At 41.2% G+C, this 15224-nt stretch overlaps 1 protein-coding gene across 1 annotated transcript in view; it reads right to left on the bottom strand.

The window, feature by feature from the left end:
• CRY1 (cryptochrome circadian regulator 1) overlaps positions 1 to 9690 on the bottom strand; it is a 58473-nt gene extending 48783 nt beyond the window's left edge. The window contains exon 1 of the mRNA XM_045826646.1: positions 9532 to 9690. Coding sequence (XP_045682602.1) covers positions 9532 to 9689 — 158 coding nt within the window. The 5' untranslated portion in view covers position 9690. The remainder of the gene's footprint in view (positions 1 to 9531) is intronic.
• Between the last annotated feature and the right edge of the window lie 5534 nt (positions 9691 to 15224).

Below are 15224 nucleotides of genomic sequence, written 5' to 3'. Positions count from 1 at the left end.
AACCAATAATGAATCAATCTCTCTCCTGTGTAATTTAATGAAGGAAGAAATCAATAATTAAATAAATTCAGGAAGTGGTAAATGCCATAAAGAAAAAACAGGGCACAGAGATAGACGGTGAAAAGTAGATGTGGGGAAGGAGCAGGAGCAATTCCTTTGTATAAGATGGTCAGAAAATGCCTCTCTGAGGATGGGCATCAGAGGACCGGGCCCTGTTGTGGTCTGAGGCAATACGGTTCTGGGCCAAGAAGCAGAAAATGCACACTCCCTGGAAGCTACTGGAGAATTCTGAGCATAGGAATGACGTGATCTAATCAGGGTTTTTAAAATAATCATCTGACTTCCACATGGCACAGATTGGGAAGGCAGGTATAAAAATGATAGTAAAGAACTCAGGAGGCTATTGCAGTAATCCTGCAAGAAATGCTGGTGACTTGGATAGTATGACAGCAGTGGAAGGGTGACATTTGAATAGGTATGTAAGTTATTTTGAAGGAAAAGCCATAATAATTGCTGAAGGACCAGACGTGGGGTTGTGAGGAGAAAATAAATGAAGGAAAGATGGCTCCTAGGTTTTTTGCAGAATGAGGTAAATGTTTCTATTTATTATTATTTAGAAAAACCATGAGAGATGAGGGAAAGGGGGCAAGGCCTCGCCTAAGAGGCTTATTTCAAATCTGAGTAAACATACTGGCTGTGAGGGTCTGGAACTCAAGACAGAGGTCAGGGCAGGAGATGGACCTTACGAAATCCTGAGGAACTCAAGTATGTGCCTAGATGAGATCATCTCAGGAATAAATGGGATAAAGAAGTGAGTAGGAGAATTCAGATCTGGAGTTTCACCCTACATCAAGGCTGTCAAGTTAACATATTTAAAATGTGCAATTTTTTAGGCTTGCCTTTTTGAAATAACCAATGGTGTAAGAGGGCTTTTTTAGTACCTCACTTTTCATACTAGAACACAGACTCAGGAATCTCCATCAAGGAATGTCCAGAAAGGAGGATCTCATACGTTCTGCCTTGTGGATGAACCTGGAGATCATTACGCTAAGGGAAACAAGTCAGTCACAGAAAGACAAACACCATGAGGTTTCACTTATATGTGGAATATTATATCCACATCTCTAATGTCTCTAATCCCCAAACTTGAACTCCTATTTTCTCCATTTCCCGTGTTGGTATCTTAGCAGTATCTCACATTCATCAATGACCTAAAATAAACATATTCATTTCCTCATCTAAATATGGTCTATTCCTGTGTGCTCTAACTTAGTTCACGGATAACTGTCGAAGAAGCACAAAGCATGAGAATCTGACACTCTACTCCCTCCCTCACACCCTTCTCCATGGAACTGCCTTGTCCAGACAGTCACATCAACTGTCCACTGCACCTCTACAATCAGTCTCTTGCATCTTCTTCCTTATAACCTTTTCCCTAATTCAAGCCTGTGTTATCTGAAACTGTTGATAAAGCCTGCACGCTACCACATCATCTCTTTCCTTTATTATTCACTCAGCTGCCAGCGTTATATTTCCTCAAACAGGGACCAAAGTTATTCAGGCTTGATCCCACTTTTTCATCTGAATTCTTATGTAACAGGCATCTGTTGTTTTAGGACACGTCCACTGACTTCATACTCATTCTTTGTTAGTTACTTCAGTCCAGTTGAGCTGATTCCACCCGTGAGGCACACAGTTCCAGCTTGGACAATCAGAGGTGCACAGTGACTGGTTCAGAAATTGGGCCATCCAGAGGACAGCCTGTCTGAAAAGCCAACCCAGTATAAGTGAAGTTTGGGGATGCAAAGAGAGAAATTTGGTCCTAGAAATTGTCTTCTGGTCCTAGCATTAATCCATGTCTGAAGCCAGTTTCTCTTGGATTGTTCAATTACACTTGCCAATCAACTCTCTCTGTTTAATCCTGTTTGAGTCAGGCAACCATCATCTGGAATACTAAGCCAAAAGAACACTAAGCCACACCCCCTATCTTTCATGAATCATATGATTAAGTCATACCAGCCCCCTCATGAGTATCAGAATACTGTGCCTTCCCTCATATTATTTTCTCTGTCTGGAATTTTCTCCCCTCTGCCTGCAATTCCCTCCACTCCATTCTCTGTTTTTTAAGATCCATCTCATGCTTCAATGTTCAGCTCAAATGGCTTTTTGAACTTTAAGGGGTAGGAAATGTCATTGAAGGATTTTAAAGAATTAAGAACATGGTCATATTTGCAATTTTAAAAGATCACTCCAATTGCTGTGTAAAGAATAAATTAGAAAGCCCTGGCTGGCGTAGCTCAGTGGATTGAGTGTGGGCTGCAAACCAAAGTGTCGTAGGTTCGATTCCCAGTCAGGGTACATGCCTGGGTTGCAGGCCATGACCCCCAGCAACTGCACATTGATGTTTCTCTCTCTCTCTTCCTCCCTTCCCTCTCTAGAAATAAATAAATAAATAAATCTTAAAAAAAAAAGAATAAATTAGAGAAGGGCAAGGGGGGACAATGATTTGTAAACTACTCAAGTAATCTAGGCACAATGGGTGGTGGTGTGGGCTAAAGTGGAAATGGGGATATTTTTGTGATTATTTTATTTCAGAATAAATCCCTCTCTATACTGTAAACTCCCTAGGGACAGAGAAATTATCTGGTGACTACCATTTTATCCACAGAATTTAGCAAAATGATTGGCATACAAATAGAGACTCAAATATTTGTTGAATAAATAAATGTATAACGAACAATGTAATTTGTAAATTGTTTTGAGCAACTGGGCAAATGGGGACACTATTTATAAAATGAGAAACACAGAAATACTTAGTTTGGAATTTTTGTTTTTGAAAGAGAGGTAAGAGAAAAGATGAACTGTTTTACATTCAAATAGCAGGGGATCTACATATAGTGGATACATATCTGAGGATCAGGAAAAATACAGTGGATGTGAATTCTGGGCATATAGACGGTAACTGACTAGGAATGCTGTAAAACGAGGACGGCTGAGATCAAAGACCTCAGAGACATTTAAGGGTTGAACAGAAAAAGAGAAGTCAAGGAAGAACACTAATAGCTCAGACAGAAAAACAAACATAGAAGGGCCCTCTGACCAGAGCAAAAGGAAGAAAGGAAGGTGTGGTCAAATGTGTCAAACACAGTAGAAAGTCAAGGAATGAAAAGTTTAAAAGTACCCTTTGGATGAAAACAGTTTCGGTGGAGTAGGTACCATGTGGAGTGACACTAGTGTGAAGTGAGTTCAAGGGTGAATAGGTGATAAAGAAATGAAATAGGCCTGTATCAGACATGAAATTTGTTCATGAAACTTGGCTATATAAGAACTAAGAAACATAGTTGCAGGAGAGGAATACAGTCAAGGGTAGGTTTTCCTCCTCTGTTGGTTTTCATTTTCTTTAAATAGAGCTTGGACTAAGCATGTTTAAATGTTTATTGCAATCAATCTGCAAAAAGACTAAAGAAAAGGTGAAAGAATAATTAAAATGTGTTCCACAGCATATACTATATATGGTACATATCTCAAAACTTGTTGTACATCTTAAATATGGTATATACAACTTGTATTACACCTAAAAGAACCTGGAACAAATATGAGCAAAGTTTTTAAAATGAGGTATAAAGAGATTAGTTTTGAATTAGAGGAAGCATTATCTCTTCCACAGAAATCATGCAGTAGAAAGAAAGAATGAGTAAATATGTAGGTATAATTATAGATTTGGTTACTGAAAATTAAGAGACTCTACATGTGATAGCATTAACTCTGTAATAATAAACACGCTGAAGTTTAAATATTAAAAATAATCTGTTCATTGAAAATCATTTTTCTGAATTATGAGTTTAAGATATACATTAGCATCTAAGTTAAATGAAGTAACTGCCCCACTCTTAAACCCTAGACTTACAAAGGAAATTTAAAAGGTATTTATCAAATGCCTTCTTTGTACAGACACAATGCTAGATACTGTGGAGAATGCAAAAGAGGGCTCTTCCCCCGTATGTCTGTATAGCTTCTTTCCTCCCTTCCTTTAGGTCTCTTTTCTCATATTCATTCCGCTTTATTTCTCTCCAGGACACTTACCACCACCTGACATATCGCATTTGTTTTATTGACTAATTCTCCTCCTAGACTAGAAGCTTCTCAAGGGCAGGGACTTTTTCCTGTTGTATTCATTGTTGTATCCCCATACCAGAAATGGTGCCTGCCATGAACAGGAACACAAAATAAGTTTTTGGTTTAATGAAATGGTACCTTCTCTTCAAGAAGGAGACATACAATCTGTTAAATAGGGGAGAAATGAATATATAAGGAGTATATCAATATTTACACACTAAGGAGTACATCAGTATTAATACTAAGGGTAAAAACTAAGGGTAAGTACTAAGAGTAAAATGGTTTAAGGGTTCACAAGAGTTAATCATCTCAGGCAAGGTGATAGAGAAAGGTTTTATGGAAAAGGCAGCACTTTGACTGGGCCTTAAGGGCTGGTATTTGTGTACATGCGTATACAATTCAATAGTGTTTAGTATATTTACAGAGTTGTGCAACCTGCTAGGGCATTTCATCACCTCAAACAGAAACCATGTGACCCTGAGTTACCACCTCCCAACTCTTCCAACCCTCCCAAAGCTAAGAAGCCACTAATCTACTTTCTGTCTCTCCATATTTGCCCATTCTGGACATTTTATATAAATAGAATCAAATAATATGCGGGGGGTTTGTGACTGGCTTCTTCACTGTGCACGTTTTCAAGGTTCACTCATGTTGTAGCATGTACCATTACTTCATTTCCTTTTATAACTGAATAACATTTCATTTTATGGATATACCATATTTTATGGAGCCTTTCATCAGTAGATAGACCTTTGGGTTGTTTCCATATTTTGGCTATTATGACTAGTAAGAAATTATGAGTAATTCTATGAACATTTATACATATGTTTTGTGTGATATAATTTTATTACGAGATAAGTGAAGAAACGAATTGAACTATTTTAAATCATTCAATCCAAAAGTGACAAATTCAAGATAAAGCTTTCACTGGTCTAAGATCAAATGAGGCAAAGAGAATTTTCATAAACTTTAATTTATTCAAGTCAAAGAACTGTCCTTTATTTTGCAACAACTTCCTTCAAACTTTTTTTTTACATTAAAGCATCTTCTTTAATGAAATGATGGCAATATCAAAAGGTAGTTTTGTTCACTTAGATAAAATAATTTTTTTAAATGTGATTTCTGTTAAATCCAAGAAATGTTGATTGAAGGAAAGGGCATGAAAAAAAGAAGACAGAAACCCATATGATAGCCTGAATCCAGGCTAAAGAGTCTGCACATTATCCTATGATCAATAGGGAAATAAATAAAGTTGTTTAAATATAAAATTACTGACTCATGGATATAATTTCATTTAACAAATAATAATAATTGAGCTACTATTTATGAAAGGCACTGAATTTGGTGCTATAAGAACAGACTAAATAAAACTCTGTCCCTGCCTTTTTATAACTTAGTCTTCAGTAGAAGAAAACAGTCTGTCTATTCATTATTTACATCTTTATCCATCTTTTAGAAAGGGAATATTTACTAGCTTAAAAAATCTTTTTAAAAAAGGAAAATATGGGACTATTCCTATTGTGCTTACCAGTTTTATATCACTCATTATGTGACAATGTGAGTTGCTGGATATACAAAGTTAAACAATATATAATTCCTCTCTTACAGAACCTTACAGTCTAGATTTTATAAGCTTATAAATTGCTCTAGAAGAAACTTACTACAGACATTTAATTAGTATTTACCTAGGGCTTCCAATTTAATAGCAAATGACAAGCACTTACTACTACCACTCACATTTTAAGCAGGTTCCATTTGTTAAGTAATTTAATGCTCCTAACAATCTATGAAGAGGGAATTATTACTATATAACTGCAAGATATTATTAATACATTAAAATATATTACATTTCAGCCCTGGCTGGTGTAGCTCAGTGGATTGAGCGCAGGCTGGGAACCAAAGTGTCCCGGGTTCGATTCCCAGCCAGGGTACATGCCTAGGTTGCAGGCCATTACCCCCAGCAACCGCACATTGATGTTTCTCTCTCTCTCTCTCTATCTCCCTCCCCCCCTCTAAAAATAAATAAATAAAATCTTTAAAAATATATATATATATATATTACATTTACCATCTTTTCCCAGAATCAATGTTAATGACACTAATTCTGCTAATGAGTATTTTATATATACATCCTATATCATTCGCATCAACAACCAAACATCTTAAAAAAAATACTCTCTTGACTTCATACCCCACACCATTTCCCTGATCCCCTACAGCAAAACTAAAAGAGCTAGAAGAGCTGTCTATGTGAGCCGCCTCCCACTTTTCTCCTGCCAGCTTCTCTTGAGCCATTCCAAAAAGGCTTTTTGCCTCTGCATTACTGAAACCACTCAATTCAAGATTATGAATGGCCTCAAAATGCTAAATCCAACTTTTAATTTTTCACCCTTATCTCACCTGACCTATCTATCAACAACACCTGACATAGGTTAAAAAACTCTTTAAAGTGATTTCTTAGCTTCTCAGACACTCCAGTCCTCTGGGTTTTCTTATCTTACTAGATGTTCCTTCTCAATATCCACACATTAGAGTACCCAAGGCTCGGTCAATGGACCTCCCCTCTCTCTTTTAAATTTTGTTTCTCAATTACAGTTAACATTCAATACTATTCTCTTTTCTATCTTTCTTAATGCCCTCATATAGTTTCATGGTTTCACTAGAATGCAGCTTCAACAAGGTAGGGATTTTTTGTTTGTTTTTGTTTCTTAGCTATTTCGTTTATGCTGAATGTCCTGCACCTAAAACAGTATCTGCATATATTAGGTGCATGACCAGTATGTTCAATGAATAAATGCTATCTTCATCTGGATGTGCAATAAACGTCTCAAACTTAACCAAGTTCAAAAGAGAACTCCAAGCGCCCTGACAATGGCCTCTCTGACTAACTTCACTTTCTTAGCAAAGCGTAGTTCCATCCTTCTAGTTCCTTGAGCCAAATATTTTGAAAGCATTCCTAATTCCTCTATTTCTCCCACATCATATATCTAATCTGCCAACAAATACTATGGATTCTGCCTTCAAAATACATTCAGCTTTTGACTACTTCTCACCACATATACCACTATCACTATGGTCCAAGCCTAGGTGAACAGACAGCATCCTAACTGGACTTCCTGCTTCTTGTCCACCTGCACCACCCCTCCCCCATCACATTCAGTATGTTCTCCAAAGCACAGCCAGAGAAAATTTTCAAACTTAAGTCAGATCACTCACTTCTTGGCTCATAACCCTGTAATTATTCTCACTTTGTTATGATTAAAAGCACAAAGCTTGACAACTACCTATAAAGTTCTCCTCAATATGGCCCTGTTACATCTCTGACTCATCTACTACTTTTCCTCTCAGCTTTTCTGCTGCAGGTATATTGTCTTCTTCTGCTGTTTCTTCCCACGGTTAAGGGAATTTCCACCTTAGGGCCTTTTCCCTGATGTTTCCACCTTAGGGCCTTTTCACCACTCTGGAATGCTTCTCCCCTAGATAGCCGCAATCCGTATTTGTTTCATCACCTTGTTCTCTTACCACCTTCTCTCAATTTTTCCCAATCACATTTAAAATTCCAACTTTAATTCCAACCTCTTGTATTCTTTATCCCCTTTCTCTACTCTATATTTCTCCACAGCATTTATCACCACCAAATACTATATATCTTAACTTTATGAAGCATATGCTCAAAAAGGACAAGAATTTTTGTCTGTTTTAATACAGAACAGAAAAAGGAAACAAGAATTCAAAAAAATGAGGATAGTCTTAGGAACCTCTGGGACAACTCCAGACATGCCAATATCCAAATCATAGGAGTGCTGAAAAGAGAAGAGGAAGAACAAAAAAACTGAAAACCTCCCTAACATGGCAAAGGAAATCAACATACAAGTCCAGGAAGCACAGAGACTCCCAAACAAGCTGGACCCAAAGAGGACCACACCAAGACACATCATAATTAAAATGTCAAGGGTAAAAGATAAAGAGAGAATCTTAAAAGCAGCAAGAGAAAAGCAGAGAGTTACCTACAAAGAAGTTCCCATAAGACTATCAGCTGATTTCTCAAAAACTCTGCAGGCAAGAAGAGACTGGCAAGAAGTATTCAAAGTGATGAGAGGCAAGGACCTACACCCAAGATTACTCTGTCCAGCAAAGCTATCATTTAGAATGGAAGGGCAGACAAAGTGCTTCCAAGACAAGGTAAAGCTAAAGGAGATTATCATCACCCAGCCCTTATTACAGGAAATGTTAAAGGGACTTATTTAAGAAAAAGATCAAAACCATGAACATTAAAAAAGCAACAAATTCACAACTATCAACTGAATCTAAAACAAACAAACAAAACAATAACAAAAACAAACAAACAAAAAAAACAAGCAAGTATCCAGAACAGGAATAGAATCATAGGTATGGAGATCACATGGAGGGTTATCAGCTGGGAGGGGGAAGGCGGAAAACGGGGGAAAAGGGGCAGGGATTAAGAAGCATTACTGGTAGGCACCAAATAGACAGGGGGGTGTCAAGAATCGTATAGGAAGTGAAGAAGCCAAAGAACTTCCACGCAGGACCCATGGACATGAACTAAGGTGGGGGTGGGGAGGAGACTGCTGAAGGGAAGGGGTTTACCGAGCAGAGTAGGGGCAAAAGGGGAAAAAATTGGGACAACTCTAATAGCATATGGCATAAAATATACTTTACAAATAAGAATTTTTCTGTTTTATTGGGTGATCCATTATCTGTTCGTGGATCCATTATTCCTTTCCATCGGGAAGCCTAACAATCATCCAGCCTGGTATTTCAGGAAAAGATCATCAAGCGTCCCTAAGGGTTCTTCCAGTGCTCTGATCCCTAGAAGCATTCTCCTTTGCCTAGAAAGAAAATCTGTGATTTGTCCAGTCAACCACAAGGAGGAGTCGAGAGGAAGAGCTGAGCAAAGAGAAACCAGGCAGTTATTTCCCCTGTTTTTCCTTCGGCAACCTCAAGGTGGAAGAAAACTAGGTTTGGAGGCGACTGTACTGAATGAATAATTTTCTCCATAATATGATTTCCTGAGACACAAAAGTAAACACTAAAAACCGCAATCCTTTCGAATGCCACAAAAGAGGCCAAGGAAATCAACCCACCGGCCACTGAGAAAAGGGAGGGCGTTTGTTTAACTCTCGCCACTAAGAAGTCCCCATAAATCCAGGGGAAGAGTTCCCATTAGCGCCGACACACGTAATTCACACACGGAGGCCAAGGAGTTCCAGCACTGTTTGGCCAGAGAACTATTCAACCCACTCTATTTAATACTCAAAGCTGCTACAATTCTTACAACAGCACAGTAAGGCGGTCCCAGGTTGAAGTTCTCAGGTTGGGCCGATCGCGTGTAAAGTCCTGGCTCATTAGACACCGAGATCAATCCCCACCCCCCACCGCTGGATTTTGACTCACCGCCACCTGTTGATGCCCACGTTGGAGGAGCCGGCGAACCAGGGGTCCAGGATGTAGACGCAGCGGATGGTGTCAGCGCCCTGAATGCATTCCTTCAGGGCGGGGTTGTCGTGAAGCCGGAGCCCCTTTCGGAACCAGTGCACCGCGTTCACCCCCATCCCGGGGGCGCGGCGGGCGGTGGGTCCCCGCTGAGTTTCCTCTACCGAGAAATTCAAGGAACAAGGGTCCAGCTCATAACCGACACCTCGGCTTCCAGGAGGATCACCGCACCCAAAGAGTGAGGACAGGGCGGCAGAGGTGGGGGAAGGAAAAAATGAGTCCGAGGAAGGGACCGGAGGAGAGGGCGCTGGAGGCACAGCTGGAAGCTGACCGCAGGTTGCCGGGTCGGCGGAGTCCGCGTGTGACGCCCTTTAGGAGCCGGCGCTCACGGCAACTGCCTGGACGACACGCATAATTTCGAGGGCCGCAGACCCTAAGAGGGCGAGCAAGTTCCAGGAGTTCAAGCAGCCACGACAGCCCCGGCGGGCACCCGCAGTCCCAGGAGGTTCGTCACGGAAACCTCGCCCTACCGAGGCGGCCCTAGAGGAAAAGCGGCCCGTCCGAGGCGAGCCACCGAGCGGGATGAGCAAGGATTCAGCCACTATGGGCCACGCTGCTTCTGGATCCAGAGGTAGCAGTGAGAACGGAGCACGGAGGCAGTGATCGGAGGCGATGGTCGGAGGGCGCTGGACGGTTGCCGGCGGGTGACCGGTCCTGAGACAGCCCGGTGACTCCGCCGCCAACGCCGCGTCAGCGGCCTTGGTCCCGCCCCCGGCTTCTCATTGGAAGAAGCGCTCCCCACGTGACCACCGGCACCTCACGTTTCTGAAGTGTGTTTACTACAGCGGCTCGGACTGGCGAATGTGTTCGCACTTCAGCCACTTCCAGGGGGCGGCAGCCGCTCAATCTCAAAACCCTCGATCCTCGCCCAGACGCTGGGCTCCCTGTCTCTGTCCCTTTCCTCGGCCAACAGGTCGCCCTGGCCTGGAAGGGACCCCAGTGATCACAGGCCCCACGTGAAGAAAGGCATAGCCCCGCCTCCGGGGGCCGTGAGCATCTACCATAGGCTCAGGCTCGCTGAGACCCGGATGAGCACGGGGATGCGGAGAGCTCGCGGGCGCGCGCTCTGCTTGAAAAGGCGCGTGCGCTTTCTCTGCGTTCCAGAGGGAAGTAGGGCGGGGCCGAAGGGCGGGAGCGCGCTCGGGGACTGTACCGGTGGGGTCCGCAAGGCCTGGGGATGGCTTTGTTCTCTCTCCAGGATTCTCCGCAGGTTGCGAGGGCAAAATGGGGTGGACGGAGGAAAGTAGGAGGCTCCACTTCGACGTCGATGCCAAACTACGTGCTTCAATCCAGCTTTGTGCAAAAAACCCTACTTTGGAGTGTATGGTGCCATTCTTCTGGACCTCGAGAGGCTATACCCTTGTACTTGGTCTAGGGAAGAGGGGTTTTTGGCAGGGCGGGAACCAAGCCTTCCTGGACTTACTGTAACTCCTTAATACTAGCGATATATCAACAGCGTGTCAGCTCTAATCTCTTACATTTAGTGCGGCCTTTGCTCATCTTTCCAAGGGCAATGAACTGCAGGCCATTCTGTTCCTTATTCACGTGTTGCCCTTATATTCATTTTACAATTACTGAATGAACCAGACACTGTTCGAAGTGCAGGAGATACAGGAGAGAAGGAAATAGGCTAATGTCTCAGCCCTCTGCGGAGTTCACAGTTTGTACCTCTAAAACTTTACTCTTGCTTATTTTTTCTCTATAAAATGCTCTTCTTTGGAATCTGCTGCTTCCTACAAACACCTTTGCCCTACCTAGTATATTTCTACACGTTACTTTAGACTCAGATAAAGTGCAACTAAATGTGTGAAAATATTCCTTCCCCCAGCTCCTCGGGAGATTTAGGATCTACCTAGCCACCAGGCATGTCTCTGATACATCATTAATCACGGGATATTGTGAAGACTGAATGAAAAGCGCCTGCTTTAACACCAAGCACGAAGTAGGTGCTCAATAATTGTACTTATTACTAAAATAATGTGTCTCTGATTCCCTCTAGAGTGCCTTCTTAAGGACAGGGAGGGGCTTCATCCAGTTCATTTTGCATCAATACCCAACCCAATTAAAAACCTGCTACATAAGCATTCAAATGTTTATTAAATGACTGAATTAGTGGATGCATTTGCCACCAGTGTTTGGCAAGGTTAAAAGGAGGAAGAATATGGCAATCGTTACTGGTTAAACAGTCTATCTAAAATTTATATAAACCGTAGTACCGTACTTGTGAATGTGACCTTATTTGAAAAGATCAAGCTAAGATGAGGTCATCAGGGTGGGCCCTATCCATTGTGACTGAGATCCTTATAGAAAGGGAGAATTTTGCTCTGGCTGGTGTGGCTCTGTGGATTGGGCACCGGCCTGCATACCAAGGGGACCCTGGATCCTTTCCCAGGCAGGGCACAGTGCCTGGGATGTGTGCCCTGTCCCCAGTGGGGGGGTACATGAGGAGCAGCCGTGCATTGATGTTTCGCTCCCCCTCTTTCTTCCTCCCTTCCCCTCTCTCTAGAAATAAATAAAAAATTTTTTTGAAAAAGGGGAAATTTGCACACAGACTCACACACAAGGGAAATGCTCTGTGAAGACTGGAGTAATGCTGGGGGAGCCAGGTGAGTTTCAGAGTTAGTCACCACCCTCCAGATGTTAGTCACCACCCTCAGTGGCATGCAGATTATTTTGAGCTAAAGTCAACAAACCCTGCAGGTTCCAAAGAAACTTCTGACTCCCACCTTCACCACCTAGAAGAATTTAAATCAGGAGCCTGACCTATGATAAGAGTTACCACCAGAAAGGACCTTTAAGTATTTTTATGTCAGGGCAAACTGATACGTAATTACTGAACATGTGCTCTCCTGCAGTGACCTTCTGAAGTCCCAAGGGACATTACCTCATCCCTAGCTCAGAATGTCTTCTGTACCCATGTTCTCTGTCTGTCTCTGAACCTCTCGTGCATGTGGGATCTCTGAGACTCTCATGTGTGTGGGGTTCTCATACATATGTAGGTGTTACATTTGATTATTTTCTCTTCCTAGTCTGTCTTGTGTCTATTTGATTTTTAGGTCAGCCAGATGAACCTTAAGGGCAGAGGAAAGTATTTTCCTACTCCACAGCTGCCGCAAGGCAAGGGACTGTAGAGCAGAACCCGAGAGAGCAGCCTGGAACAGATCCTGTTCCCTAGTGCCTACAGAGGGAGTGGGTCAGACTTCCGGCCTCCCACAGCCAGACAAATTCATGTTGTTCGAAGCCACTCAATTTGGTAGTACTCTCTTACTAGCAAACTAATAACAGTAATATAAATTCAATCATCTAGTGAGCCAACATGTCTGGAAAGTATTCCCTACCCTGGCTTCTGTTGCCACACAGAGGACATCGTGTCCTTTCTCTTGATTTCTTAAGAACATTTTAGATTATATGTATGAAAACTCTTTGTTTATTTACTATAAAGTATTAAACAGCTGTTTTTATCAATGAGGATGAGCCTTGGGTAATTACCACTCTAGGGTTCCATCACCTATGCAGAGGAGGTTGCAGACAGCTGGACCCTCATTTGGACTGCCTCATAATCCAGGGCCTGCTGTACTTTTAAAAATACAGTGTTTCATGTTTGACTTTCTGCAGTTTAAAAGTAAGCAGATTGTGTCTCAAGACACAATTAATTGTTTTCAAGTATCCAAATAAAATATTGGGAGGTGGAGGAGGAGAATATTGATTTGTGTAGAGTGGACTTGTGTTTACAGATTGTTCATTCAATAAAGATGGATTTTATAAAACAGACACCTGTATGTGGGTGTGTGTATAACTTTCATTTACATGTAAAAGTACTAGTTTATTGTAAAAGTGTCAGTATTGTCAAATATGTATTTCTCAAAGACTGAAGGGTTTTTATGGCATATAGATGGTTACTTTAATATATCTTTGTTATGGGGGAGGAGTAATCATTTAATAATAGATGGCTTATTGAACACCTACTATGTGCCAGGTACTTTATATAGTTATTCACTCTCATACTAAGTTTTGGGGGCAGTTTATTTTTATTCAGCAATAATTTATGCCCACTTTGCTGAAGACACTCAAGCTAAGAAATACAAATAAGTAGTAAAATTAGTTGAAAAACCAAAATGATTTCTCAACTAAGCTCTTTCCTCATAATGTGCTACCCCTCTTTGACACCACCACTCCCCTGCTTTTTCTAGGTATTTATTTATAAAAGAGGGAAAGAAGAGATGGGCACATTGTCAGGAATCTCAGGCACTTCTGGTTGGCTTCAACATCATGGTAGAAAAAGTATGAGCCTGGGTTGTATCTCAGCTTGACACTGATTTTCAACTTTTTCTTTATCTCATGGCATGCATAAACTAACTACTAAAATTATGCAGCACACCAAAAATATATTTTTGCTAATCTTATCTAAAAAGTAGGTATAACTTTGATTCATTCACACAGGACAGCTATTATTGTGTTGACTGCTGTTCTTTTTTTATTTGACAGTCTAAGGGAGAAGGGGTCAGTGTCCCTGACTAAATAGTCAGGTGTTGCCATGTTTGAAAAGTTCTTCGGCACACCCATGTTTTTCTTACAGCACACCAGTTGGAAAAAATCCCTGGATTAGTTGATTATCTTTAACAAGTCATCTAGGCTTTCTTGACCTAATTAGTTCACCTATAAAAGGAGGAGATTGAACTAGATGACTTCCAAATTGTCCACGCTATTTTAAAATACTGGGATTTTATGAGTACGGCCCTGCCATGGGCTCAAAACGATCCAAGAAGAGTTCTGTTAAAACATTCTTTTACCTGCCAACAAAGTTGGGAAAGTCAATATCCCTTTGATGTCATGAGCACCCTTGGCAAAAAAATGCATCAGTCTGTAAACTGAAAGTCTGTGTTCTCCCTGGAGCCTGTCTTTGCAGACATGATTTTGGGCATGTGCTTTCAACACACAAATAACGAAGGAGTAGACTGTGTGATCAGCTCATTTAGTCTTGATGTAATATGAATGTGAGGCTGGCAGCCCCCTAGTTGAGGGACCCCCAAAACTAGTCTTTGGGGGATTGAATTTAAATGTGTTAAAGAATCACTGTTTGTTTTTTTAAAGGTAATTTATCATTCTCATGTGAATATAAAATGAATACATGTAAAAGGTTTCACTTGTTAACTAATAAGGGAATCAGTAAGATGTTACAATGGAACAGAAGATTTCAAAGAGCAGTTACATGTATAGGCCGTCGGGAATGTTAAAAATTAATTTGCTTAATATATGCAAAACTGGTTTCTCCTACAGAGCAGTGAGGGGAGGGAAATCAATTGCACTTTCACAGGACAAAAGATATTTGCACATTCATGGACAAGATTCATCTGCATTGCTTTCGATTATCTACAGTTTACAGAGTTGTAAAATAGTCCAAAGGTACAAACAGGCAGAGTATAACTTGGAGGGTGCCCTACACAAGAGCCCCAGTAATCTTTTGTGCCTCTGTTTTAAAGTCATTCACAATTTTTGTCACCTTTTCCACAGAGAAGTCTTCCCATCTGCCCATTCTAAGAAGGGCCCCTATTTTGTCCCTATTTACTCTCATCGTAGCACTGATTATAATATGT

Source organism: Phyllostomus hastatus, unplaced genomic scaffold (assembly GCF_019186645.2).
Source record: "Phyllostomus hastatus isolate PE091 unplaced genomic scaffold, TTU_PhHast_1.1 phas_scaffold_755, whole genome shotgun sequence".
In the NCBI taxonomy this organism is placed as follows: Eukaryota; Metazoa; Chordata; class Mammalia; order Chiroptera; family Phyllostomidae; genus Phyllostomus; species Phyllostomus hastatus.
The sequence above is the reverse complement of the archived record's forward strand: the minus strand, read 5'-3'. Positions and strand labels throughout refer to the sequence as shown.